The sequence below is a fragment of the Mustela nivalis genome (genome assembly GCF_964662115.1).
Source record: "Mustela nivalis genome assembly, chromosome: 19".
Lineage (NCBI taxonomy): Eukaryota > Metazoa > Chordata > Mammalia > Carnivora > Mustelidae > Mustela > Mustela nivalis.
Window position 1 is genome coordinate 8,139,828 of NC_139038.1, and position 27,337 is coordinate 8,167,164.

The 27,337-nt window shown below is 56.0% G+C and overlaps 3 protein-coding genes across 3 annotated transcripts; 1 reads left to right on the plus strand and 2 right to left on the minus strand.

Annotated features, from left to right (window-relative positions):
* Window positions 1-6,748: 6,748 nt before the first annotated feature.
* AP1S1 (adaptor related protein complex 1 subunit sigma 1) lies at window positions 6,749-12,845 on the plus strand. Its single transcript, XM_082712948.1, has 5 exons — window positions 6,749-6,887; window positions 8,714-8,892; window positions 9,557-9,665; window positions 10,645-10,782; window positions 12,056-12,845. The coding sequence occupies exons 1-5, from the start codon at window positions 6,885-6,887 to the stop codon at window positions 12,101-12,103; spliced, it is 477 nt and encodes a 158-aa protein (XP_082569074.1). The 5' UTR covers window positions 6,749-6,884; the 3' UTR covers window positions 12,104-12,845.
* An 876-nt stretch (window positions 12,846-13,721) lies between these two features.
* Window positions 13,722-16,841, minus strand: VGF (VGF nerve growth factor inducible). Its single transcript, XM_082712875.1, has 2 exons — window positions 16,616-16,841; window positions 13,722-16,109 (listed from the first exon to the last, which is right to left on the minus strand). The coding sequence occupies exon 2, from the start codon at window positions 16,087-16,089 to the stop codon at window positions 14,236-14,238; it is 1,854 nt and encodes a 617-aa protein (XP_082569001.1). The 5' UTR covers window positions 16,090-16,109; window positions 16,616-16,841; the 3' UTR covers window positions 13,722-14,235.
* A 5,093-nt stretch (window positions 16,842-21,934) lies between these two features.
* NAT16 (N-acetyltransferase 16 (putative)) lies at window positions 21,935-26,540 on the minus strand. Its single transcript, XM_082713900.1, is given in 10 exon segments — window positions 21,935-23,674; window positions 23,677-23,697; window positions 23,700-23,765; window positions 23,768-23,867; window positions 24,236-24,424; window positions 25,129-25,215; window positions 25,217-25,269; window positions 25,272-25,367; window positions 25,370-25,530; window positions 26,049-26,540. Coding segments are annotated over 9 exon segments (1,062 nt in total). The 5' UTR covers window positions 25,527-25,530; window positions 26,049-26,540; the 3' UTR covers window positions 21,935-23,381.
* Between the last annotated feature and the right edge of the window lie 797 nt (window positions 26,541-27,337).

A 27,337-nucleotide genomic window follows, 5' to 3' on the forward strand; every position in this document is an offset into this window, starting at 1 on the left:
GGAAGATGAAGGATGGGAAAGGAAAGGAAGCCCACCGAAGCTACTTTTAGCTTCCGAAAGATGCTCTCAACCCCACTGAGTGCTCCTTATTTCCTTTCCAATTCTCTGGCAAGCTCTGTGGGACCAAGATGGACCAGAAACTCATCGCAGAACTAGAGAAAGGGAACCATAGAGGCCACTTGGCCTGCTTCTAACCGGCTCAGACCAGAGATGCCCAAACTAGACGTGGCCTGGTCCAGTTCATGAGATCACTGAGATCTGTAGCCAGAACTTAAACTGGTGCTAAAGTACTCCTTTTCCTGCAAGCATACTTCCTTCCCTTTGGGGCTGTAGCGGGGAGCTGGAGTCCTGTTGGTAATGGCCCAAGAATGCAAGGGTACAGGGACTCAGACAGACCTTCTGTCCTCCTTACCTCCTGAAAATAAGACCGATTCCATGCACTGGCCTGATTGTGGAGGATTTACCCATCGGTAACAGCTTTGCTCAGAAACCGAGAGCATCTCAAAAAGCAGAGCAAGTTAGCCTGGTTTGACAGGGTACAGTTCAAAAAACCATCCATCCCTGCTGAGAAGTCTCAGAAGAGAAGGGTTCATCAGAAGGCCTCACCCCCGCAGAAAGAGTTTGCTCCGGGAGGTGCCCTATTTAACTGTGCCCTCTGCTTTTCTCAGATATTTTGGGGACAGAGATGATGATGCGGCCCTCACAGTACAAAGCCTGCCCGCCCCTGCCTGGCTTCACCCGGGGCCCCCCTCCTCCACCCCTCCACATCTCTCTTCCTCCCTCTCTTTAGAAATGAAAAGCCAACAAGATCTGCTTCCAGCCATCATTACTGCACATTTCTTATAAACCTCACACAGTGGAATTATTTATCTGCCCACGTGTGGGCAATGAGTATGACTCATTCTGTAAATCCCTCCATGGTAAAAATATTCCATCAGAATGAAACTTGTCAAGGAGACACCATCTGTTTTCCAAGCCACTCTTTTTTTTTTTTTTTTTTTTTTTTTTTTTAGGTGGTTCCTCAAGTAAGTTTCGTTGTAATAGTAGCAAATGCTTATGTCGAGATGAGGAAACCAGGCAGTGGGGTGGAGAAACTTGTCATTGTTATTATTATTATTATTACTATGATTACATAACAGCCCAGATGTCTCTGTGCTCTTTGTTACAACTGTCCTGTCCCTCTCAGTGGAACACAGGTCTCCCTGCCACCAGCATGCCCTTACACCTTGGCCTTCAACCTGCACACCCCTGTCCTACCACCACAGAGCCGGTTCCTTTACTCCCCAGCCACCAGATGTCGCTTTGACTCCAGTGGAAAGCTCTTCTTCTTGAAGCAAAGCAGCTGTAGCTTCTGCCCAAATCTGGCCAAGTTTGAACTCTGTACGATTTAACAAGTATTTATTCAAAAGCTTAACTTGATACTGGATATTGTGAAGCCCTTTTAAAAAAGCATAAGTGATCTTTCTTCCTATCTTACCCCAGGAGAGTAGACGCCAAAAAGCTGGAATGTTACGTGAGTCCCTGCCAAAGATGGTTGAAGGGAACACTGTCAAAATGATCACTGGGGCCTACATCGGAGGATAAGCCTCACTCACCAGGAGTGGGCGCGGGATGGAAACTTACAGGATGGAAACTTACAGGAGGGATAAGGTGGCCTTGGGTCTGCGGGGCAGGAATGGTGCATTTCAGAAAACAGCCTGAACGAAATGACAAAGAACAGTGTTATCAAGTCACGTTCAAGGCACACACCTGAGGAGGAAGTCCCAAGTCACCAGGCTGGCCTTCAGACTGCTGCCTCTCTCCTCTGATAACCCAGCCAGCCAACTCTCCCCCTCTTTGAAACACCTTCTCCTGATCTAGTCAGGCAAGTCTGGCCTCTGTCTTTTGAAACAACCATGCTTTCTTCTTCTTCTTCTTCTTTTTTTTTTTTTTTTAAAGATTTTATTTATTTATTTGACAGACAGAGATCACAAGTAGGCAGAGAGACAGGCAGAGAGCAAGGGAAGCAGGCTCCCCACTGAGCAGAGAGCCCCGATGCGGAACTGGATCCCAGGACCCTGGGATCATGACCCGAGCCGAAGGTAGAGGCTTTAACCCACTGAGCCACCCAGGCGCCCCACAACCATGCTTTCTTGTTATCCTTCATGTCACAGGATTATAGTCTGCAAGACTACAAATAGGTTGTGACATTGACCAGGATGGGAAGCCAAAAGATGGGAAACCAAAAGTTCCCACCTTCAGAGGAACGCAAAGGAAGGACATCAGTGAAGCTTGATGATGTCAGAGATGACGATGGAATTTTCTTTTTTAAAAACAATTTTTATTGGGGCACCTGGGTGGCTCAGTGGGTTAAAGCCTCTGCCTTCAGCTCGGGTCATGATCCCAGGGTCCTGGGATCGGGCCCTGCATCAGGCTCTCTGATCAGGAGGGAGCCTGCTTCCCCACCCTCTCTGCCTGCCTCTCTGCCTACTTGTGATCTGTCTGTCAAATAAATAAAGAAAATCTTTTTTAAAATTTTATTTATTTATTTGAGAGAGAGAGAGCAAGAGAGCACAAGCAGGGGAAGCTATAGAGGGACAAGGAGAAGCAGGCTTCCTGCTGAAGGAAGCCCAAAGTGGGGCTCGATCCCAGAACTCCGAAGGCAGATATTCAGCCAACTGAGCCACGCAGGCACCCCAACAATGGAATTTTTGAATGGGGGATCCTGTGTACATTTATTCAACCAATGTTGGGTATCTGCTGCTGTCAGGCATCGTGCTGGGCACAGTAGAAACAGCAAAAGAAGTAACCACTATATTGGACATGCTACCACCATATACAAAATGAGATTGTAGCATATGTTGGATCAGAAGATGGAAACATCTGGATTTGAGGACCATTGGGTACCAATCATAATGGATGCCAGTCCACAAGTCTTATGCGGGAGGATGCCGGGAAGAAAGAAGAGATGAGTAAGATTCCATCCTTGAGGGAGCTTCCAGTCCGGTGGGAGACACAAGGTGGCTTACAGGTGCAGCCAGTGGACGATATGGCATGCTTAACAAGGTTACCAGAGTCCTTAGTTCCCAGGAATGGAAACCAATGCTAGCTAAGGGGAGCACCAAAGGAAACTGGGGACCTCAGGGAATGCCCGGGAGAGCCAGAGAACCAGAGAGAGATCTCGAACTACAGATAGCGCCCCCCAAATCACACCGGTGCCTGTGCCCTGACCGTCACTGGGCACCGGACACGGTCATTGGTGCCACTGCACTGGCGCCCTAAGTTTCGATCCTCTGTCCCTCTGCCAGAGTCTTACCTCCCCTCCATCACCTCATTCCTTCCCAGTCCATAGTCTGGGCAGATGTGTGGACTGGCCGAATCCAATGGGCATGCCAAGGGTGTGGTCCCAAAGAAGGCTGCAAAAGCGAATGTCGGGAAGCTTCCCACGCTTCTGTAGACCGCCACACATGCCACTGGGAGGTTGTTCTGTGTCCCCCTAGACTCTGAGGTGGGATTCCTAAACCTTCGGAGTGGGCTTAGAGCCTGGAAGGCAAAAGAGAATGGCCAACATCTACCACAGAAGGTATTCTGACTGTCCAGACTCTTAGAACAGTACATGGTAAGGTCCAAGCTGCTCAGTTAAAAAAACAAGCAAGTTGGAGTGCCTGGGTGGCTCAGTGGGTGAAGCCTCTGCCTTCTGCTCAGGTCATGGTCTCAGGGTCCCGGGATCAGGCCTGCTTCGGGCTCTGCTCAGCAGGAAGCCTGCTTCCCTCTCTCTCTCTCTGCCTGCCTCTGCCTACTTGTGATCTCTCTCTCTCTCTGTGTCAAATTAAATAAATAAATAAATAATCTAAAAACAAACAAACAAAAATCAAAGATGGCTATAAATAACATCACTGGGGAACTATGGACTACTCAAAGAATGTGCAAAAAATGGGTGTGGAGGCACCTGGGTGGCTCAGTTGGTTAAGCATCCAACTCTTGATTTTGGCTCTGGTCATGATCTCAGGGTCATGGGATCGAGGCCCACCTTGGGGTCTGTGCTCAGCATAGAGTTTGCTTGTCCCTCTCCCTCTGTTGCTCCTCCTCCTCTCTCTCAAATAAAAAAATGTGTTTTTTTTAAATGGGTGCAGAGGGCATCACAACAGGGAGAAATACAGAGCATAAACTCACAGAGAGGAAAGACTTCAGGCCACCCCTACAACCACCCCAGGAACCACCGCCTACAACCAGAAGAGGACAGACTTGGGGAGGTGTCAGTATGGTTTGTAGGGTGACAATACAAACATCATCACTTATGAAGGTCAATCTCCCCTTTAACCCTCCAGACTTATCTTTGACTCTTCCTCTTTCTTCTTTATGAAATAGATGAGTTCTCCATATCAGTTGATGTGCCTGTTATAGGCATCTCCCCAGTTTACCCCTCTCCATTTCATCTTTGTGCCTGGATTCCCAAAGATGATCTTCCAACCCTCCATTTATCCTTTCAAATTGTCCCCTGTTTTGCTATAAGATTAACTTTCTTTTTTTTTTTTTAAGATTTTATTTATTTATTTATTTGACAGAGAGAGAGAGAGAAAGGGAGAGCACAAGCAGGGGGTAGCACAGGGAGAGGGAGAAGAAGACTCCCCACCAAGATGGGAGCCCAACCTGGGGCTCGATCCCAGGACCCTGAGATCATGACCTGAGCTGAAGGCAGATGCGCTTAACCACTGAGCCACCCAGGTGCCCTAAGATTAACTTCCTTAAAAACCGTTCTCACGGGGCGCCTGGGTGGCTCAGTGGATTAAGCCGCTGCCTTCGGCTCAGGTCATGATCTCAGGGTCCTGGGATCGAGTCCCGTATCGGGCTCTCTGCTCATCAGGGCGCCTGCTTCCCTCTCTCTCTCTCTCTGGCTGCCTCTCTGTCTACTTGTGATTTCTCTCTGTCAAATAAATAAATCTTAAAAAAAAAAAAAACCGTACTCACCAAGTTATCCACCAACTCAGGCAACCATAACAACTCCCAACTGCCCACTGCCTCAAATCTGAACTCCTCTGCAGACACAAGCCCAATTGGATCCACCAGCTCAGATTTTCTACGTTTAGCAAAGAGATCCAGTCCACCGTCTTCAGACTGGTTTGAACCACCTGAAGTGTAGGACTCGGCAAGAGCAAATCCCATATTTCTAACAATTCTCTCCTGAATCCTCTTTTCTGCAGTGAGGCATACCGCACGGAGACAAGGAATTCTAGAAAGTATCAGCTTTCCAAGGAGTGTAGGAGTTCACATCTCTAGAGCTTCCAAATTTCCAAGAGCTGTTGCTCAGCTCACTGCTTTACCTCTCTGCTTCACGGCTCTTTACTTCCTTATCTACAACCTTCCTCTCCCCCGACACCCCAGTCTCACATATCCTTTCATTCCTTATGCCATCTCCTTTCCTTCTTTTCACTCTGTGATGTTTTACCCTTCCTGATGCCAACAGCTGGCTTTATTGATCTTATTTTTGACCTAAACAAATTAAAAAAAAAAAAGAAAAGAAAAGAAAAAACAAGACAGTCCAATCAATGTCTACGTCATTGGTAAGCTGAAGGTCTACACAGAGGAGAACGGGAATTGACAAAGAGGAAAAAGAAAGAGTAGAAGAAGTTGAGAAAGGGAGAAAGTAAGCAAGGATACCGACCAGTGTTGGCCATGTGCCGGATACTTTCTGTACAGCCTCAAAACAACCCTGCAAAGCAGGTATGGCCATCCTCAGTTTTCCAATAAGGATACTGAGGGCTAAATGACTCATCTGAGGCCACACATCCAGTAAGGGTCAGAGACGAGACCGTATCCCAGGCGAATTAGGCCCCCTGTTCTTGCAACGATAGCATATTAATTCATATCCAAGAGTAAGAAAAAAAAAAAGAGCATAAAATGGAGACGGGTGAGACCTTAGCAACAATTGCTTCAAGTGCTATTCAGAAATAATAACATCATTTTCGACCTGACAAAAGGGAAGGTGTTCTCTTACCCCGACCTGCCAATTGCTTCACTCGACCGCGAGGAAGCACGCAGGCACAGGTGCGCATGCTCACCCGCGCACGCCGCGGGCCCGAAAGCCTCATCTAATTCACTAATTCACAGCCTCATCTTTGCCCTGGCGTCCCGGTTACACCTGTCCTTTTTCAGTTTCGACCCGTGCTGCCCTTTTAGGAGGCTCTGTATTTCTTCCCGTTTTGCCTTCATCCATGCCCGCTCCCTTCTCCGCACATCCCTTTCCTATCAGCCCCCCCCCTTTTTTTTTTAAATCTCCCATCTCCCTCATGACCTACACACTTCCCTCACTTCAGGTGGGCGCCGCATCGAGCAGGTTCTCGGTACATCTCTCTTTGGGCTCCATATTTATGTCAACCCCCGCCGCCCCCCCCACCACCACCACCACGCTTCGTCTGGTCTTCCTCAAGCCCTCAAGTCAGGACTCCTTCCCCACGTCCAGTTCCCGCCCTGCGCCCTCTCCATCGCCCCCGCGCCCCCCTCAGTCGTCCCTGCTTCCCCACAAACTCCACCAGTCGTCCCCTCCACCTCTCACCCCCTTTCCCGCCTTTTCCCCCCAAGGTTCCGAAGCGCGAGGACCTCATTGTCCTCCTCCCCCATCTTCCAACCTGCCCACCAGACGGCCTTGTTACCATGACGACAGAGCTACTCACAGCTGAAGTCGAGGACCTGGTTGCCATGGCTTCCGCATCTCCGCCTCCAGCCCCGCCCGCGCGCGCCGCAGAGCTGGCGCCTGCGCCGTACGCCTCTGGAAGGGCCACGGAGCCGGGGCGGGACGGGGCGGGGCTTCAAACGAGAGGGAGGGAAGGAGGAGATAGGTTAAGAAAGGGAGGGGAGCTGGCGCGTACGGTGGCCGAAGAGGGACGCGCCGAGCCGGAGGCTGCAGGATGGTAGGCTGTGTGGAGAGGGAGGGGAGGGGGAACCGAGGGGCGTGGGCTGCACCTGCGGGGGTCCTTGGGGGCCGCCCTCTGTGGGGGCCGCCCTCTCTTCCTCCCGTCCTCGGAGGCCCCGCTTACCCGGGCGGGTGGGCCAGACGGCCTCGCAAGGAAGAGCAGCTGGAAACGGCTTTAGGGAGAAGGGACGGGGAATGGGCGCATTTGGGGGGCAAGAGGGGACTGACTAGGGGGCGGCGGAAGCGTCCCGAGCCGGGGGTAGCGCGCGGGTGGCGGTCCAGGGGGTCCCGACCCCTGCCGCAGGAAGTCGCCCGAGGAAAAGGGGCGCGGGGGCCTGCCGGCGAAGGGAGGCGGCGGGGTTGGCGGGTCACCAAGACCCTCTGTTCCCGTGCAGCCCAGCGGAACGGCGGGCCCGGGGAGAGCGGTGTGTGGGAAGGGAGAGTTTCCGGGTCCGAGGAGTGGATGTCCTGCCTCGGTTTATCGCTCTGCTCGCCTGCAGGCTGGGTGAGGTGGGAAAGCCAAGTGGGCTCGAGGTCTTGCCCTCCGGGACCCGGGCTTCAGATCCCCGGCTCCCGTGCTCTTGGCTCTCCGCCCCCCACCCCCATCCCATTCTCTTTCCGGAGCCGAGGCCTTCGGTCTTCCTCCTGGCTTCCAGCTCCCCTGCCCCCCAGTCTCAGGCGAAGGGCTTCCTTGCGCCCCTCTGTTGCCCTCCTGCCACACTAGCAGCCTGTCCCCTTCCCCACCACCAAACCCCCCTTGATTTCTCATTTAATCTCCTAAACAAGTCCAGTTTCAAACAGCCACGGATCCCAGCCCTTGGTAATGCCCAGGGAGAGGAGAACTACAGGGAGAAGGAGCTAACTCCAGGGTGTAGACTGGACCCCCTGGAACTGGGAAACTGGGGGTCCATGGGGTAGTGAGGGCTGTGTACTCCTCCCCACTCTACTCAGCATGCACTTTGTTCCACAAAGCTCCAGGAACCACCCAGGATGGCAGTGTCCTAACCCAGGAACTGAGAAGGAAATAATTTCGGTCACCTGGTATCTGGAGAAGAGTGGGTGCAGGTGCATAGCTGGAGGCACCCTAAAAGGAAGAAAGACAGGACTGAGGGTGGCCAGAGGCCTGGCTGGCTGAGGAGAGAAGAGGGTGGAATTTACCCCTGGGCATACGACGGGCACTGGAGGGCAGTGCACTGGGGACATCCGCAAGGGTGTATGGCTAGGAATAGGGTGGAGAATTAAGGTAGCATCTGCAGAGACAAAATATCCCATTTCAGCATGGTGGTGGGTAGGGGGACTACAGAAGAAAGCAGACATCTCTGTGGTTTCAGCTATGAGCTGCTTGTCACCTTACTAGGCATTTTACTGACCTTTGGAAGACAGAAGTAGGAAACAGGAGGGGAAGGAGTAATAATAGTGACACTTAAGGTGTTACTGTCCTTACCATGTGACAGGCACAATTGTGTATAGCAACTCATTTAATCCCTCCAAACAGGTAGGTAGTTTTATTACATCCATCTTACAGACCAGGAAACTGAGGCCCTGAGACATAGAATAATCGCCCGAGGCGAATTTCTCCACTACCGGAGCTGGGATTTGAACCCAAATGAGAGACTCTGAAGCTCTGACATGCCCCAGAAGGAAAGGCACCTGCTGTTGGGCATACCCAGAGTTGACTCCCAAGGGCTGCTGTTTGAACCCCTTGGGAGCTGTGAATAGAGAAGAGTTAGAGACATTTGGGGGACGCATCCGTAGCTGTGTTTCTGGAGTAAACAAACTCAGAGAACCAGATCTCTGACCCTCAGCTCTGCCCCTTGCCCCTAGATGCGATTCATGCTGCTGTTCAGCCGGCAGGGGAAGCTGCGGCTGCAGAAATGGTACCTGGCCACATCAGACAAGGAGCGGAAGAAAATGGTCCGGGAGCTTATGCAGGTTGTTCTGGCTCGCAAGCCCAAGATGTGCAGCTTCCTGGAGTGGAGGGATCTCAAAGTCGTCTATAAGAGGTGACTCGCCATCTCCTTTCCATAGCTGTCCGGATCCTGCCAGAGGGGGGTCTGGCAGTGGGTTCAAACGGCTGAGCAATGAGGTCAGGGAGAACTGGGAGCTAAGGCCATCTGGAGGGCAGTGAGGAACTCTAGCTTCCTTTACTCTCCAAACTTACCTGGAAGAAATTCCGGTTCCCCACTTGTTTCGCTCATGCCTGACACCTGCCTCTGTCACCAAGGCCTTATCCTGTCCATCACACGTGTCCCTTGCAGCCTCATTCAACAATAATAGATCCTGCACCTCGTCTCTCCAAACACATGCACGCGCGTGCACACACACACACACTCTGTCCAGTTCCTTCTCTGAGCAGGTGGATTAGTTGGCTCAGGTTTTTGCTGAGTCAAACTGAACAGGTCAGAGGGCAAGAGGGAAAGAGCTTGCATGTTTGTCTCTGTCTTGTGAGAGCCACCAAGAGGCAGAGTGAGTTGTTACTATTTGCATACCCTGGGGCCACCCCGCCTGTGTCCAGTAGGGACACAGACCCAGCCTGTGTCCAGAAGGGACACGGACCCTGTGCTGGGAATAAATAAGGAGAAATGGGAGGTTTGGGCGCACAGAGCCTGCGTCCTAAAGCAGGCCCAGCAGCCCCTCCAGCGACCCCGCTTGTGCCTCTGCCTGCAGATACGCCAGCCTCTACTTCTGTTGCGCCATCGAAGGCCAAGACAATGAGCTCATCACGCTGGAGCTGATCCACCGGTACGTGGAGCTCCTGGACAAGTACTTCGGCAGCGTAAGTCCCCCCACCCGCCCTGTCTGTACCCAGCAGTCCTCTCTTTCTACCAAACCCAGTCTCTGCCTGGAAGGTTTGGGAGAGGCCAAGTTGGAACAGTGAGAACAGTAATTAATTCCCCTCTTTAAGCCTTAAGCCTATTAGCCATATCCCTTAATCAGCCTGGGGGGGGGGGTGTTGGGTATGCACCGGATTCTGCCACTCAGTATATCTAGAGCTGAGCTCCGAGGTCTAACAGAAGGACAGACCCCACATTTCAGATTTTATCAGTGGCTCCTGACCTTGACTTTGCATTGGAATTTTCTGGAGAGTTGATTTTTTCTTTTTTTAAATTAGTGATGTCCGGGTCCCATGCCCAGCAAGTCTGGATTTACTGATCGGCAGGGGAAAGAGGGAATAGGCCAGGCATGGACTGTCAGCTCAGACCTTAGACGGGGAGAAGGAACAATTTCCTCATTTGTATTCCAAATTAACAGTTTACAAAGCGCTTTCAGGCTCTCGTGTCTGCTCCTCATTTTATCTTGTGAGTAGGTGGTGTTATCTCAATTTTGGGATGAGAAACCAGACGCAGAGAAATGAAATGTCATGTCCATCTAGCGGCGTAGTGGCAGAGCCCTGCTTGGCGCTCACGTCTTTCCGCCCGTGATCCAGAATCTCCTCCTTCCCAGCCCCGTAGCGCCCAGGGAGGGAGGCTAGCCTGGCCCCAGGTGGGAAACAATGACACAGATTTTGGGGGGAAGGCAACAGGACTCACAGAGAAAGAGACTAGACAAGAAGAAGAAAAAATTAAACCGAGTACTAAGGCTTTGGGGTTCGGGGGTTCATAGGCCTGGGGCAGGAGCGCGAGGTGGGAGCAGTGGTCACAAAGAAGACTGTGGAGCTGTGAGAAGAAAAGAGGGTGGGCGGCTAGGCTACCGGTGGGGTGGGAATGCACCTTGACATTCAACTCTGCCTTCTCCCCGTCCCCCCCTCCCCCCAGGTGTGTGAGCTGGACATCATCTTCAACTTTGAGAAGGCCTACTTCATCTTGGATGAGTTTCTCATGGGGGGTGATGTCCAGGACACTTCCAAAAAGAGTGTGCTGAAGGCCATCGAGCAGGCCGACCTGCTGCAGGAGGTAGGGGCCCGGGACAGTGAGGAGGAGGAAGAGCGCCGTGGCACAGGGGGCCCTTCCTTCCCTGGACACCTCGCCTGCCAGCCGCAGCTGCCGCCTTCCGGCTGCCAAGGGAGCCCCCCTCTCTGTGGCGTCTGGCCCCCATGGCGCCCGGTTGGCCAGCTTGCCCTCAAGCACTGACTGACTGCTCAGGGTGGGAAGTCAGGGTGGCCGGCAGCCCTCCTGTGCCCGCTCTTCCTCCTTCTCCCGAGACCCAGGGTGTCTCGTCCCAGCCAGATCTCCTTGGTCCCATACTTCTCTTGGCATTTGGGGTTGCTTAGGGAACCGGAGAGGGGCCCATGATAGGTAATTCTTCTTTCCTGGTGTCTCATGGAGGTGGGGGGCCCCTCCCCCCTTTTTTTGGTAACAGCACACACACACCCAAAAGCCTCTGCTCCTCAGAAGCAAGGGGCTGTGGGGATTTGGGGGTTGGGGTAGAGGGTGCCTGGCTGTTGGTTCTCTGCTCTCTGACGCCCCCGCCCTCACCCCATTACTGCCTGCCCCCTCTCTGCTGTGCCACTGCTGAGACTTGGTGCAGGGAGATGAGTCACCAGAATCTGCAATGACAAGCAAGCTGGCCTGGGCTGGCTCTGAGGAGGGGGAGAGATGGGGGCTCATCTCTGCAGTAGGAGAAAGGGCAGGATTGAACTTGGCACCTCACTGGTCCAGCTTCCCCTTCACACACACACACACACACACACACAGACACATGCACGTGCCCTGGCACACACACCCACCCCTGTTACTAGTGCGCTGCTCAGACCCTAATGACTCATTTCTCTGCAGTCTGGTTCACCTTCCCTCAGGGACCTGATGCCAATTTATTACTCCCTGCCCCCACTCTGAATCAAAGGACCCAACCATCTGGCACCCCCAGCCTCCAGAAAGCAGGGCTCCCACCCCTCAGTCCCGTCTTCACTCCCTTCTGCCTCAGAGACGGAGCGCCCCCTGCTCCCCAAGCTTCTGGTTTGGGGTTCTCTGGGTGGCAGCAGACCCCACCTGGAACCCCTCCTTGCCACAGTTGGCTCTAGGGGGCGGGACCCTGGAGACTGGGGACTGGAGACTGTTCCAGCTTTGAGCTCACATTGGCTTTTCTCTCCCCTCCTCCCCCTGTCTCTCTGTGTCACCCCCCCCCCCCCCGCCGTGATTGTCATTGTCTTGCCCACCCCGCTCTCCCTCATTCCCTGTCTGCCTCTCCTGGTGTCTCTGCGTCACCCTCTGTCTGTCTCTGCCTCAGGAAGATGAGTCGCCCCGCAGTGTGCTGGAGGAGATGGGGCTGGCATAGCCCCCCACCCCGCCTGGGCCCGTGGAGCTGTGGGGAGCTGGTGGAGAGGCAGGGCACGAGGGCCCCCTTTCTTGGTGGGACCCAGCCACCCCTCCTCTGCTGCCTCACCTTCTTCTGGAGTGAGCCGTGGGCTCAGGACCCTCAAACATTCCTTCCCTCACCTCTGTCTCCTCTTTCCCCTTTCCCCAACGAAGGTTTTAGGAGCTAGGAGGTAGGAAAATGTGACCAAAATGGGGGTGCTATTTGGCTTTCTTTCCCTGCCTTTGAAGAACTGATGTTACCCCAGACTTTCTCCCCTCCGTTAAAACTGTAAATATATAAATACGTCAGGTTAAAGGGAAAAGGTTTTCAGGGCTCTTCTCTTCTCCCTTGCCCCATAACCTACCTCCACCCTGCCCCAGTAGCCAGCTAGGGCAGCCCCTCTGCCTGGGATGGGGTGGGGGGATTTCTGAATACTGAGAGGGAAGACCTTTCCCCTCATCGACCCTCCTCCTCCTCGGCCACCGCGGGGACTCTGTCCAGTGCCAGGGGAGGAACAACATGGTTAATTTTTTTCTAACCTTGCCACTTTGCGGGAAGTGAGAGCTGGGGGAAGGGCAGGCTCTACGGAGACGGTCCCTCCTTCACTCCATGTTTTGGGTGAGGCAGGAGCTAAGCTCCAGAGAGGAGCTAAGGGGTGGGGTGTGGGAAGCGTCTGACTTTGTTTCCTTTCCTCTGAAATAAAAGGAAAAGCGTTTCTGGACTTTGTCTGCTTGGGCTCTGTGAAGGAAGGAAAGGCCTCTGGGATCAGTCAGAAGGGGACGGGAACTAGGACTGCTGGTGTTAAAGGGCAAAAAACAAACACATAGAGGACCTCCGGTTCAATTTGAATGATAATGAATATTTTTAGGATTCGTGTCCTATGAAAATACATCCGTCATTTATCCAAAGTGGAAATTGAACCCGTGCTGAGCGCCCTTATTCCAATCGGATTTGTGAGCTCAGTGCCTCTCCGAACTTGGTACCTCCAGCTCCCTGGCCACCTTCAGCCAGGGACGAGCAACTCCTAGGGACACGGTTTCACTCCTGGAAGGGTTCCTTTGTGGAAGATTTCATTCAGCTGGTTTAATTTTATTTGGAGAGAGGAATCAGGGGGTCAAGGGTATAGCCAACCCTGTATGCTTACCAAAGGGTTGAGGAGTGGCTGAAAGCAGGGTGTTTCTGTAGCTGGAGGCCCCTCCTCCCTGTATGTTGTAAAATACACAAGACCAGGGAATTTAGGTGTCCGGGGAAGGAGGCGAATGGTGAGGCTGGAATTGGGCTGTGGAGCCACCAGCCAAAGAGGCTGGAGGGTCATGGCTAGAAGAAGCTTCTAAGTGGCCTAGGGACCCACCCTAGGGACCCTCCGCCACGGCCACCGGCCACCGGCCACCACCACCACCCCTGCTAGGCTGGAAGTGCAATTTGGGCTTTCTTCGTAGATATGGGCCATATTCTACTCTGAAATGCGGCTGAAAGCGGTTCCACCACCCTGGCTTTTGAACAGGAGGCGAGGGGTGTTGTGGCCGGCGCTTCCCTCACCGCCCCTTGGGAAGGACCACGGAGGCCCAAGGGGACGGGTGAATAACGGAGAACAAAGTCCTAATAAAATAGTCACTTTTATTTCTTAGCAAAACTATTTCCTCCGTGAGGGGTATTTACAACAGAGAAGGGAAAGAATAGGTAAATTCACAGCGATCTGGAGAGGGTGGAGAGGCTCCTTGGAGGCCCAAAGGGCAGGAGACAGACACTTCTTCACACAATTAACTGGAACAGCTTTTTCCGGTTTTGGACGGGGACGTCCCGAGAGGGACTAGGTGGGGACAGAGGCCCGGTGGGGTGGGGTGGGGGATTCGCACAAACCACCCGCCGCCTGGGGTGGCCCCGGGGGGCCTCCTTGAGTGAGTCTAGGGTGTTCGGGCTTGGAATCCGGGAAGCGGTCTGACGGGTCCCGGCGCAGCCCGGGGGCGGGGCGACCCGAGGGCGGGGGCGGGGCCGGGAGGCGGCCAGGGGCGGGGCTGGGGTGCATGCAAACACCGAGAAGGGAGAGGAGAAACACGGAGGGGGGTGGCAGCGCACGCGGTAGCGGCGCACGGGGGCGGAGCCAGGGCAGGTCACGGGCGCCGGAGCAGCACGTGCTCGATATAATTCTCCAGCTCCTCCTGCTCCTGCATCCGGCGCTCCTCCGCCTCCGCCTCCTCCTGCGCGCGCCGCGCCTGGGCCTCCCGGTCAGGATAGTGGTGCGAAGGCGGCAGGGCGTGGTGGTAGTGGCGGCGGCGCGAGGCAGCGGGCGGCTGCAGTGTCCGCGGCCGGATATAATTGGGAAAAGGGTGGTAGGGCCCGGGGGGAAACAACTCGTCCTCCTCGTGATCCCAGGGCGGGAGCACCTCGTTCCAGTCGGGCAGCTCCTCGCGGGCGGGGGCGGGGACAGGGGGCGGGGGCTGCGGGGAACGGACGTGGGTGGGGGCGGGGGCGGCCCGGGGGTGCGGCACGGGCTCGGGAGGGGCGTTCTTCTTCCGCTTCCGCTTCTCCTCCACCTCCTCGATGATGCTGACCACGTCGTCCGCTGGCAGGTGGAGTTTGGTGGACAGCTCAATGAGGCTGTCGATCGTCTGAGGGTCCATCTCTTCATCGTCGTCGTCCTCCTCCCCGCCCTCCTCTGCCCCCTCAGCCTCCTTCCGACGGTGGCCGGGCATCTCTTCCTGGGAGCGCTTGTCTTCGGCTCCGGCTTCCCCGTCCTCCTCCTCCGCGAACAGCAGCGCGTTCTGCCGCGCCCTCTCAGCCTCCTCCGCCTCTGCCTCCGCCTCCGCCGCCTCCTCATCCTCTTCCCCCACCCTCTCTGCCCCGCCGCGTCTCTCCTGCTCCGCCTCCGCATCCTCCCTCTCGCTCTCTCGCTCCTCCTCCTTCTCCTGCAGCCCCCGACCCCCAAGGCCTCGCTGCCGGGCCCCGCCCTGCAGCAAATACTGGAGCAGCAGGTCGGAGGCGAGGTCTGCCAGCCGCTCTTCCTGCGCCGCGGCCTGCCGTGTGGCCTCTGCCTGCCGCCGCCCGGCCTCTACCTGCGCCAGCCCTTGCTGTAGAAGGCGCTCCCCCGCCTCAGAGCCGCCCAGGAGTGAGCTCTCCGGACGGCGCGCCTTGGGGAAAGGGGCACCCAGGCTTTGGTACGCCTTGGATAGGGGTGCCAATGCCTCACCTAGATGTGTTTTGGGGGAGGACACTCCTTCCCCGAACTGGTGGGCTTCAGGAAGGGGCCCACTCTCCGGCATACGCGCCTGGAATTGAGGGGGAGCAGGGGGTGGCAGGGGCGCGCGCTCCGGGACTCGCGCCTGGAACTCTCCCCACGAAGCGCGCCACACGCGCTCCGGCCCGGGGCTCTCCAGGTTGACTCGGGTCAGCGTGTGCGTGCGAGTTTCCGTCTCTGCTGCCGCTGTCTCTTGCTGGCGCTTGGCGTTGCTCGGACTGAAATCTCGCAGTTCCTGGAGCAGGGAAGCTAGCGCCTCGAGCTCTTCGGAGGGGTCGCCAGCCTCGGGACCATTCTCCTGAGTCTGAGCGCGAGGCGGGGCCGCAGGTGCCTGGGTCTCTGGCGCCGGGAGGCTGTGGGTCTGGCTGCGCACGGTCTCGGTCAGCAGAGCTTCTGCTGCTTCTTCCTTTGGCTCCTGCTGGGAGCCGCCGGGCGCCGGAGGCGAGCCCGGGCGGTCAAGTGCCTGCAGCAGCACTGCGGCCAGCGCCCGGGGATCCACGCCCTGGAAGAGCTCTCCCTCGTCCTGAGGCTCAGAATTTCGAGCGGCTCGGACCTCTGGGGCGCTAACATCCTTCGGCCCGGGCACTGCGTCCCCAGCTACCGGCTCTTTATGTTCAGAGCTGAGGGGAGGTGGCTGCGCCTCAGGGTGCCCCGGGGGCGCTGCTCCCAACCCCTTGAGCAGTAGAAGGAAGCAGAAGAGGGTGGAAGCCGGCAACCTGAGCGATTTCATGACCAAAGGACTGCCGGAGACTGTGAAAAATAGAAGGGACCAAAGAAAGAGAGGGTTTCTGTAAGAATTTTCCGCTCTCTGATTCTATATCCCCTTCCCCCACCTTTAATCAGGAAATCCAGGGCTTCCCTCATCCCCCTAACCTTACCCAGAAGAGGGACCTTTAGGTGCAAAGGAGAGAGATGTTGTGCCGATCTCTGGAGTCGTGTAAATGGGAAAACGCCCGCAACCCTCGCTCCCCCCAGTGCCTCCTCGCCCCCTTGCCTAAGCCATCTCACTGCCAGCGCCCACGTACTAAGCAGCTAAGATAAGGGGGGGAAAATCTCTGCTCCCTCCCCACAGGACTCCCCGGATGGTGCGTGGGCGACTTCAGCAGCAAGAGAAAAGCGGCGACTCCCCCATTTACCAGGGACCCTTACCGGGGGCTCCCCGCTGTGTTTTTAACACCCCCATCCGGGAGGAGAGAGAACCCTCCCTCACGCCCACGGCTGCCGAGGGTTTGAGGGATGGACAGCGGAGTATTTACCAGCTGGTGTCACGATGCGGGAGGTGGAGAGGAGGGTCGGGTCGGGGCGGGGTGGGGACAGGGGAAGATCGGGACGCGTCCGCCTCGGCTCCGAGCAGTGGCTGGGATAGGAGCGACGGTCGATTTCTGGCGTCCAGTGGGTTGGGCTCAGCTGGGTCCGCGCGGCTCTGGGAGACTCGCTCGTTCCGGCTTCAGCACGCTGGACAGCGCCCGCGCCGCTGCCGCCTTATAAAGGGGAGAGCGCAGGGTCACGTGGGATCGCCCCGCCCCATTGACGTCAATGTTCATTCATGGGGAAGCGGGCGGGCGCCTCGAGGTGGGGGGCAGCCCAGTGATTGGAGAAGGTGTTCTTCTCCCGGCCTGCGCCTGCGCGCCGGGAGCCTCGGCTGGAGGGGCGTGCGCTAGCTTAGCACCGGGGAAATGAATGAATGAATGAATGAATGAAATCGCCGGGGCGGGCGGGGCAGGGGGCTATGAATGAATGAAGGAGGGACGAGGAGAAAAGGATGAATGAATGAATGTGAGAATGAATGGAAGGGTGAATGCTGAGACGCTCCAAGGCGGGAGGGTGGGTTACGGAGCAACTTGCAGCTGCGGGAGCCCGCGTCGCTGAGCCGAACAGAATGGGGGCACTCCCAGGGTCTGACTGGGCATCAGTAGGTGATCCATACTGGGGAGGGGGAGGGTAAAGATTCCAAAGCCGAGGAAGGGGCTGGACTACCCACCCCCCGACAGCACGCACGGTTCACGGGGAACACACCCAAGGACGGCGTGAACCCGAGAGAGGAGGGACGGATCTGGGCGCCTGCTGGCGCTGTTCGCGGATCTGCGGTGCGGGGTGCCGGCCCTGGGCTGGGACAGATGGGTGGATCTTGCGGTTTTGGTAATCCCGTTGGAAAGGGTCCGAGTCGGAAGAAAGGGGAAAGACTGAGGATGTGTGCCTCTATGTCGTGTCTGTTCACAGTCGGTGCGTGTTTGGAGAAAAAGGTGTGTCTGTCCTTCAGTCCAGCTCACTCTGTAGCTTATGTTGGCGGCCCGGCTTGCCCCTTGTCAGCCCACCTCTCCCCCACCCTCCTCCTGCTTCTTTCCCTCCCTCTGCTTCCCCCCAAAGGACGTTTGGAGGGCGAGAGCAAACCAGGTGGGGAGGGGGTTGTGCAGGTTGGGGGGGGTGACTCAACTCCAGCTCTCTTCATTGCTTAAAGGGAAGGTTTGAACGCGTTGCAGAGGGGTGGGGGGGTGAGTGTGCAACGTCAGAGATAGCCCCTCTCTAACCATCAGACCCCTCGTCCGTATCTCCTGCCAGAGGCGTTGGGGTTGGGGGCTTGGACAGCTAGAGGTTGGGGGGGGGGCGATGACGCACAGATTGCGCAAAGAGAATCCATCAGCGAGCCGGGTCCACTGAAGGGAGACCAGCCCGTGGGCGGGGGTGGAGGGAGGGCGGAAATGGGGAGGGGGCAGGGGAGAAGCGAGGGGAGCAGCCACTGCAGGAATGAAGGGGAGGAGGGAGGCTGGAGGGGGCTGCGGTGCAGGCGAGCTGTGCGGGGGTGTGGGCAGGGAAGGGGGGGAGTGACAATGACACATGCCAGACACACAAGAACTGCGGACACAGGGGTGCCTGTGGGCACACGCAGGGCACCCACACCCTAAGACTCCGGAAACCGAGATCAGGGCTGTCTCTCAGGGGCTCAGAGACTCTTTCAGAGCCAGTCCTCAACCCCCTCCTCATTTGTTCCTAGCACTGACCCTCCTCTCTCTCTCTCTCTCTCTGACACACACACACACACACACACACACACACACACACACACTCACGTGCTTTCCTCTATAGCCAGCAGTGGCTTCTTGGTTCCATCAGTGGCTTGACTTTCCCAGAAGAAAGCCCATCAGCTCTGCAGGGAAAGAGGTGGGGAGGAGTAGAGAGAGAGGAAAGAGAGAAGAGATGGGAGCAGGAGAGGGAGGGAGGAAGGAAGGAATCTGGAACAGGTAGAAGGAACAGGCTAAAGGAGGAAAAAAAAAAAAAAACCACAGCACTGAGAACCAAGGTGACTGTGGAGATACCACAGAAAGCAGAGAGGAGGGGGCAGCAGACCCCAAGGCTGTGCCTCGCCCCCTCATCCCCAACACACGCAACTATCGAGGACCACTTCCTAACCTGGGGGCTCCCCACATTCCTCTTTCTCCTCCTCTTCTTCTCCCTTTTATCTTCCCAGCCTGGTTACTGTGAGCAGTGGAATGGGGAGGGGGTCACGTTACCTTCCCGAGGAGGATGAATCAGAGAGATGGCTCAGACATCTGGAGGGGGGAGGGGTAGCCATCCAAGAGAGAAGGAAGAGGGGAGGGAAAGAGCCAAGGGGGCAGACTGAGAGGCTGATGGGGCTAAGAACTAAGTGTGAGATGAGGGGAGACAGGCACCTGGAGAAGCAGTTTGTGTTCCTGTGGGCTTGTGTATGTGCGCACGCACCTGTGTGTGCATGTGTGTTTGTGTTGTGTGCAGAGTTTAATGAAACATGGGGGGGGGGGGGTGGAGAAAGGGAATTGGAAGACCAGTTGTGTATTTAATCAGATAGAGTGGATAGGCATGATAGTGTTGCACTTTAAATATGAAATCTCTTGCAATCTATGTGGCCATGTTTGTGCCTGTTTCCAGATGTCATTGTATAAGTATGAGTGCATGTGGGTTCCAATCCTTCTGAGTGTCTGTATACCTGTGTGGTTGGGAAGCTTTGAGTGTGTCCAGTCTGGGCATCTGCTGCTGTCCGAAAAGTGAGCCTGGTTTGGTGTGTCGTGTGTGTGTGTGTGTGTGTGTGTGTGTGTGTACATATGCGTCTTTGTTTATTTCTCTGAGTCTTTCCATGCTTTCTGATTTATGTTAGAAGTTATACAGATATCTCTGTGTCTTTGATCTTGCCTGCCCCTCCCCCACGCTTGCCATCTCTAGATTTCTGCGCTGTAAAGCCACTCATCCGCAGTCCCCAAGTTCGGGTCTTTGCCCCCTTGTTTTCAGAGCGTTTCTTTATTCTTCCATTCTTCCCCCAGTTTTTCACCCCTTCCTTCCTCCACTCAGCCCAGAGCCCAGGGGAGCTTCTCAGACACTGACATCCCAAGGATCTCAGCCACAATGGGGTGCACGAGGGGGGCAGCAAGGTGGAAGCCAGGGGCCCCCACCCCACAATAGGGTTGGTGATTCCACAATCTGGATCCTGTCTGTATGGACTCTGAATCTCTGAGTCTATCTCTGGGTCTATTTCTCTTCATCTCAGTTTCCTACCTGGGTGTGCTCATTTACACACACCCCACCTCTCAGAGATATGCTGTGCCCTTCATACCCTGCTGACTCCAGGGGCTTCTGGAAAAGAGCTGGACCTGGGGACAGTTGGCTGGAATCGGTAGAGGAAGGAGAAGGAAGGAAAGATAATGGAGAGGCAGAGCTGGAAAAGACAATGCTGAGATGGAGAGCTGGAGGGGATGCCTGGTGTTTGCTCTGAGTTATTTGTATAAATCCCTCTCTCTGTCTTTGTTTCTGAATCTCTCATACTCTCCAAGAGGGCAGCAGGAGAAGATGGGGTCCAATGGAGTAGTGATCCAAACTGTAGATTTGGAAAGCGAGGGGAGTGGGGGTGGACAGACCCCTGTGTCTTTTCCCTGGGAAGGTTTGGAAGAGAAAAAGAGGGCAGGGGCTTGGGGACCCCGCAGCTCCTCGTCCCCCCATCCCGCCCTTCCCCCCAACCGGTGACTCACCTCTGCAGCCTTTCATTGCGTCAGCGATGGGGGGACAGGCAGAGAGGGGGGCACTTTATGAGAGGGGCAGGGGTCTCCAGTTTGAACTGAAAGAAGGTGCTGAAGGTCCCCCCTGAGAATCATTACCCTATCCCCTGCCCAGCCCAGTTCAGTATAGTGGGGAGTACTGGGGAGGGGACTGAGAGGGGGCTGGGGGCCACTGGGGTGGGTGTGGGAATGATGAGTAATAGGAAGGGGGTGCTCATCCTGATTTTCAGTTCCAGGGTCCCATTCTCTCATACCCCCACCCACTCCTGAGTGGGGGATGGGAGACCCAGAAAGCCGGGGGAGGGCAAAGCCGCAGAGATGAGTCACCAAGAGAATGAGAGAGAGAGAGAGAGAGAGAGAGAAAGAGACAGAGATGGGGGGAGACACAAAGAGAGACAGCTTCTGGAGAGACTGAGAAGGAAAAACACACACGCCATGAAGATGATATCCACAAACTAACCAGAGATAGCAAATTGTGTACTTTCATAATTCTGCCCCAGCATCCTCCAACATCCACCTGTCACACACAGACATACTGTTACTCAGAGTTACACTGATGTTCTGAGACACACCCACCTACACAAACACAATATCACACCTAGCATGGCAGTGTCACTCAGACACTTGCTGAAGATGTGACCAGGGTAATGGAGATTTGCATTGAGAGCCCTCATTCCTTTTACATGGGATGGTGGGAGGGGATAAAAACCCTAAGGGAATGTGACTTCAAAAATCCAAGATGCGGTTTCAGGGACTCACAGGCTACGCCTTGCACACACGACGATACAGTTGCCTACCTCCCCATCCACACATACATAGTGACATATCAAATATCCTCCTCATCAAAAAGCCACTTGGAGTACCTGAGTCTGGGGCACACCAGGCACGTTGTCCCGAATACATCCCACCCGGACACCCTGTGACTCGCACACACATGTACAGAAACGCAGACACACAAAGACGCCCATGGACACACTCACACGGACGGAAACCACCTTGCGCTGCCTCGCCGGCGTCCGCGCGTCCTGGCGCCCCCGCGTGTTACTTTTCGGAATCGCAGTCTCCGGCGCTCCGGAGCTCGGCTCCCGGGGGGCGGTGCCCAAGCTCCCTCTACCTCCTCCCCCTTCCGTGGGGTGCCCACCCAGGAATCCGGGAAGCGAGAGCTCGGGCCAAGAGAGCCGCGAGCCGCGAGTTAGACGCCTGGATTGTGGGGCTGAGGGAGGCCGGTCCTGGATGCCAAGGGGAACTTGGGAGAGAAGCCCATAGAATTTGTATAGCAGCGGACTCCAAGGTCCAGGGGAAAGAGAGACCCGGGGTTGTCAGGGCTCCGCGCAGCTGCCCTCCTCGCTCCAGAGCAACCGCTTCTTTCTGCCGCTGGGCTGGGGTGGGGGTGGGGGCGCGCAGCGGCCAGCAGCCCTCTCCAGCTCCAGGAAGTCATTAGCCCCATTGCCACAGGGCTTAGAGATCCTCTCTAATACAGGCTGCTGGGGAAGGGGGGGGGGAGGATAATGCGTCTCATCCTTCCCCCACCGAGAAGTGAAACAGACACAGAGGGTGGGCCAAGGGTCCGTTTTATTGCAATACAGCCACGGTTGAAGTGACAGGGAGGGTGGCAGCATGGCCAGACGCCGAAGGCAGCAACAGCAGAACCGGAACTGGGGGAAGTGATGAAGCAGCGGTTGTCCTCTTGGCTCACCTTCTCCCACCTCCAGGCGCCCTTCTCTGCCCACGTCTTTGATTCCATCCCCAGCGACGCCTGTGCTTGCTGTCAACAAATCCCCACCAACTGTCCATCGTCCAGCAAGAAGTTCCAGCACTCCCGGTCCCACGGAGTGAGGTTCTGAGGCATGCTCAGGGCTTGGGACTCCGGAATTCTAGGCCCTGCCTGGCTCCAAGCTACTTTGAATGACTCGGAAGTCACTTTGATCTTTGCGAACCTGTTTCCTCCCTCCGTGGTAGATATGAGCATCCAGTGTAGGAGACAGCGCCGTGTACTTCCAGCTGTTACTACTTGGACTCAAATAGAAAACTGCCAAAGTCCAAAAAGCCTAAAGAAACCAGAGGAAGGGAGGGATGTCCAGAAATAACTGGAGGTGGGGGTTCCAGTGGCGCTAGAAGGCAGCCCGGTCAGAACCGGAGAACAGCCCCATACTGGGCTGAGGGATCTGCACTCCCACGCCAGACTCTCCAACCCACCCTCCCAGCCCCCGGTCCATGGCCTGGTTCAGGCCACTGTTTGGGGTCATGGGAAGGGGGCCTCTGGCATAGCAACATAGTGCAAAGTTGGAGGAAACCCGTCAGAGGCGGGAGGCTTGGAAAGATGCGTCCCTGGAGGGTCAACAGGGCATTATAATTCCAGTTCATTGACAGGCTCCGTATTGCAAACGGGGTGAGTGATGAAAAGGTCATGGGGAAGAGGAATGGAGGAGCAGACAAATGGGCCACGGGGAGCTAAGTGTCTAGGAGGGTGGGGGCACAGAGGGAAGGAGGGAGAGGATAGTGATGGAGAAGCGCAGGAGGCCGAGAGGGAGGCAAGGAGGAGAGTGCTGGGCAAGCTCTGCAAGTTTGAGAAAGGGCGGGGAGAAGAAAAGTAATGCGTGTTGAGCAGCTGGGCATAGCACATCCTTCTGCCCGCTCCCATCCGCGAGGGGGCAGAAGGGAGAAGCCAAGAAGGGCCGAATTCACTGTCAGGCCAAGGCGGCGGACAAGGAAAGGCTCTGAAGTCTGGGATGGAACCCATTCTTCGGCTAGTAAGGGGGAAAGGGTGGACAATCGCAGCGCAAGGGCCTCCCCCAAACCCGGCGGTTCGGATCAAGGCGTGGGCAACAGCTTCGGGGCGCGCCAGAGAAGTCAGGGTAAAAAGTTAGGGCGCTGCGAGTAAGCCGAGGCTTCAGAGCCGACCGCGGAGAGCAGGGGCAGAGGGCGGAGCTTGCGAACAGAGGGGGTCGGGGCTTTCGGCAGATCTAAAGTGCTGCTTCTGTCCGCTCGGATAGGACACACCCTAGATGGCGGCCTCCAGCAGATGCTGCTCCGTATCACCCTTGACCAGCTCGAGCCCCCGGCCGGCCTGGCAGAAGTCAGCCAGCTGTGAGCATAACTGGGGCGCTAGGAAAAGCCGGCACATGACGATGAGGCCGGCGAGGTGCGGGGCCTGGGGCTGCAGATGCCGCAAAAGCTGGCTCTGCACCTGCGCGTCATCGCTGCTGAAGGCGCTGATGTTGAGGTAGCGCCACGTGCCGTCACCGCCATGAGAGATGGGAAAGGGGCGCGTGCACAGCGTGAGCACGCGGGGCTGTCCACGCGCCACTCCAGGCCTTGGCCGCCAGCGGGCGCGGGCTGCTTTCCCTCGGCCGGTAGGGCTGCCAGTCCTGGATAATGGTCCCTCTGGAAGCTCGTCGCGCTGTGCGGAGGGCGACAGCAGGAGGCGTGCCTCTGAATATGTGCCTGGATCCCCAAGGAGGGGCGAGGTCGGTGTGGGGTCCTGGGTCTCCGAGGGGAGGGGAAGGGTGGGAAGCAGATTAGTCGGTAGGATAAGGGAGGCGCAGGGAAAGGACAAAGACCCAGATCAGGATCTTTGGGTCCCTAAAGAGAAGCAGGAGCAATAGAGGGGAGGCAGGGTCACGGAACTCCGGACGCCGGGGCTCGACAGCCATCTGGAGTAAGGACTGAGAGTTGGACGGCTGGGGGTCGGGAGCTTTTTGACTGCCACTAGGCTAAAGGGCCTGGGTCAGGTCTGCGAGTCCCGGTGCAGGGCTCACGGGCGCCCCCACTCGGCAGACTCAGCAGAGAAAGCAAGCCGGTGACTGCGCGAGGCGGGAGGACGCCTGGTTATGCGAGCTCCCGGGTCCTTCTCACCTGCTGCGTGACTGGGCGGTATTTCTTCAGCTCACGGGGGCCCAGCTGGTTGTCCCGCGTGAGCTGTGCCACCCTGACCCCCAGGTGCTGTCGCGCTACGCCTTTGCCGCGCTCCCTGGGCGCCACGCGCAGCCCCTCCACCAGCACGGTCTCCCTGGCGTCGATCAAGGGCACCGACTCCAGAACGATCTGCGGACCGACGCCGTTAGGGGGCCCTCCGCCCCACCCGGGTCTCTCGGCTTACGGGACTCGCCTCTTCCCACACGCTGAGTACTCCGTCGTCCCCACCCCGGGCGCCAGGCCAGGCCCAGACCTGCCCGGGGAGATCTCCTCAGCCCTCGGGTCTCGAATTCCAGAGCCGGCCCTTCCATCCCGGTCTCCTCCACCTCTAGAGAGGATCCAGCTCCGCTTACACCGGGTCCCTGGGCATCGCCACACCCCTTTTCCTTGGCCCCACCCCCAGGAGCTTGCTACGCCCCCTAGTCCCTGCCACGCCCCCCTGTTCTTCTTAGCTCCGCCCCGACCCCCCTCTAGCAGTCCGGCCCGCTCGCAGTTTCCAGATGCTTTTTGAGCGAGAGTTCAGTCCATTCAGGGGTCCTGACCCCGCTCTTGGTCTCACCTCCAGTCTACCTTCTCTTTTGCCTGCTCTCCTCTTGTTATGCTCCTGACCCCCAAAACTACTCAAACGAATCTTCAAACACCGAAGCTCTCACCAGTCCCTCCCTCTGGTTCCTCCACTCTTCCCAGTACTGCGCTCATTGCTGGGCCCCTGCATCCGCACGCCTGACTCTTTGGTTCCAGAGTGGACTGGCTCCTCAGGCCTCCTCTCCTTCCTAAGATCCCAGTCACCAAACGTAGCTTCACCCCGCTTTCACCTGGGCCCCGACTCTCACCACTCCTTTACGCTTGGCCAGCACCATGGTGCCGTCGGGATCCAGGAGCCGGCTGTGGTAGTGGCTGGGAACGTAGTCATCGAGGCCTACTGGAGATGCCCCCCGAGATGGCCAGCACCTCCTCAAACTCCCGTTCTGTGCCACCACGAAGACCAAAGGCTTGGCCTTGGCGTCAGGCCCCGATCTGGACCTGGGGTTGGCCCCCAGGGGCTTGGCCTTGGCCTCAGGCCCTGACTCAGCTCCTGGGGTCTCGCTCTCAGCCTCAGGCCGTGATCCGGATCTGGACGTGGCAGCCTCCCCCTCCAGGCGTCTGAATGTGGCTGGGCATCTGACTTGGCCTTGTTTTCAGGCTTAGGGACCTCTGAGCTGGCTGCACCACACCTGGCTTCCAACTTCATTTCCCTGCAGAAAATAGACAACCCAGTGTTGTGGTCAGAGCCCCTGTTTCCACATGTGGCCCCCTATACCTCCAGCCCCCACAGTCCTTTCCTACACAAATACCCCATTCTCTTCTGCTCTCCACACAGACCCCAGGAATACAGGACCTCTGACTCTGGCAAGCTCCCAGAACTCCCAAACCTACCAGGGAGTTCTTCAACAGTCACAAATCGGGAACCCCATGAGCTCCTCAGAGACTGTCCCGAGATCCCCTTCACATCCAGCTGCCCCTAAGGGACTCAGACAAGGGGCAAAAAGCCCTTGAAGGGGTAAAAGATTGAAAAGGTCCCACCACTTCTCCAAGACTTCTGCAAGAACATGAGAAACCATCATCTCCACTCTCCCTACAAAAGGGGTCCCTGGGGAAAACAGAGGGTTCTACCATTGCCAGTCACAATCCCAGAGCAAGGGGGGCGGGTATAAACTCCAGATATTCCCCTCTTGCCAGTCCAGTACCCTGCACTCCCACCTCTGACACATACATTCAAACATTAACCAGAGTGGACAGTTGGATAGGTCCATTAGAAAATTTCAAGTCATTCCTCCCAGGCTGATCAAAACGCCTTTCCCTTCCTCCTGCTGGAGTCTGTTCCCTCCTTCTCCATAGGGAGACCTGGCTCCCCTCTAGGGCTAGATGATCATTTGGGAAAAGGCTCTGTTGGAGCTCCGGCAAACAGAATGTCCACGAAGATCACCTATGCCCCTCTTCCAGTTACCTTCCCTCCAGAGAGTCTCTTCTGATTTTCTCTCTCCCTCTGTTCTTCTTTCTAATTTCTTCCTATAATTCTTATCCTATCTCCTACTCAAGATTTTCTGTGTCCTTCCTATTCTCATTTTTGGGTCAGCTCCCCTGGATCTGTCACCGTTCAGCCTCTTCTGTTTTCCCTGCCAGAAACAGGGCCAAGAGAAAGCCCCCTCCCCAAGTCCTAATGGCTCTTCATTTGCAGACCTCTCCCCTCCAGACCAACCAAATCAATCAATTAAACCCCCCTCCTCTCTTTCAGCTAGTTATAACAGTCCCGTCCTACAATCGACCTCAAGGTTCATTAACCAACATCCCAGGAGACACATCTACTAGCTACTTTGTGGGGGATGGTCTTAGCTCGCACACCATAAACAACTTACATAACTACAGCATGCTTGCTATACAGATGAAACTTCAAAACAAAAGCCCCATGTCTAAGGTCCTCCTGGGTAATCCTTACCTGGCTGAGGTAAGACAGCATCAGATCAGTATCATCAGAGAGAGGGGAAGCAAAGACTGAGAGGATCTTATAGCCCTTGCTAGAGCACCTGAGACCATCAAGTTCAACCCACTTCTTTAACAGTGAGGAAACTGACACCCAAAGGAGGCTCAGATCTGGCCTAAGGTGACTCCACTTGGATAGAGCCAGGCTTGAGGTCAGGGTTAAGTTTTCCTGGCTCCCAGGCCAGTGGGGGAGTGTATTTTTGGTGTATTTGGGCCTCCAAACCTAGGCAGAAGAGCAAGGACAGGAATTACTGGGTCCTTCCTTGGAAGGAGTCAAAGGTCCCAAGAACTAAAAGCTCAGAACCAGAGATGGAGTCCTTGGGAGCAATCCCTAGTGCCCTCCCCCCCACTGTCAGCCCTTCCATGCCAACAAGCCTGGGACCAGCTCAAGCATCAGATTCCTTGTGGCAGGCTCTGGCAATGATGGGTCTCAGAAATGAGCAAGTTAGCTTGTGGCTTCCGTCTACATTTCCAGGCAACCTCACCAGTCGTTCACGGATCCCTGAAAAATATCAGCTGGTG

Coding starts and splice junctions, on each gene's coding strand:
- AP1S1 (XM_082712948.1), top strand. Junction 8,893..9,556: donor CTCAAAGTCGTCTATAAGAG/GTGACTCGCCAT, acceptor CTCTGCCTGCAG/ATACGCCAGCCTCTACTTCT. Junction 9,666..10,644: donor TGGACAAGTACTTCGGCAGC/GTAAGTCCCCCC, acceptor CCCTCCCCCCAG/GTGTGTGAGCTGGACATCAT.
- VGF (XM_082712875.1), bottom strand. CDS start 16,089: ATGAAATCGCTCAGGTTGCCGGCTTCCACCCTCTTCTGCTTCCTTCTA.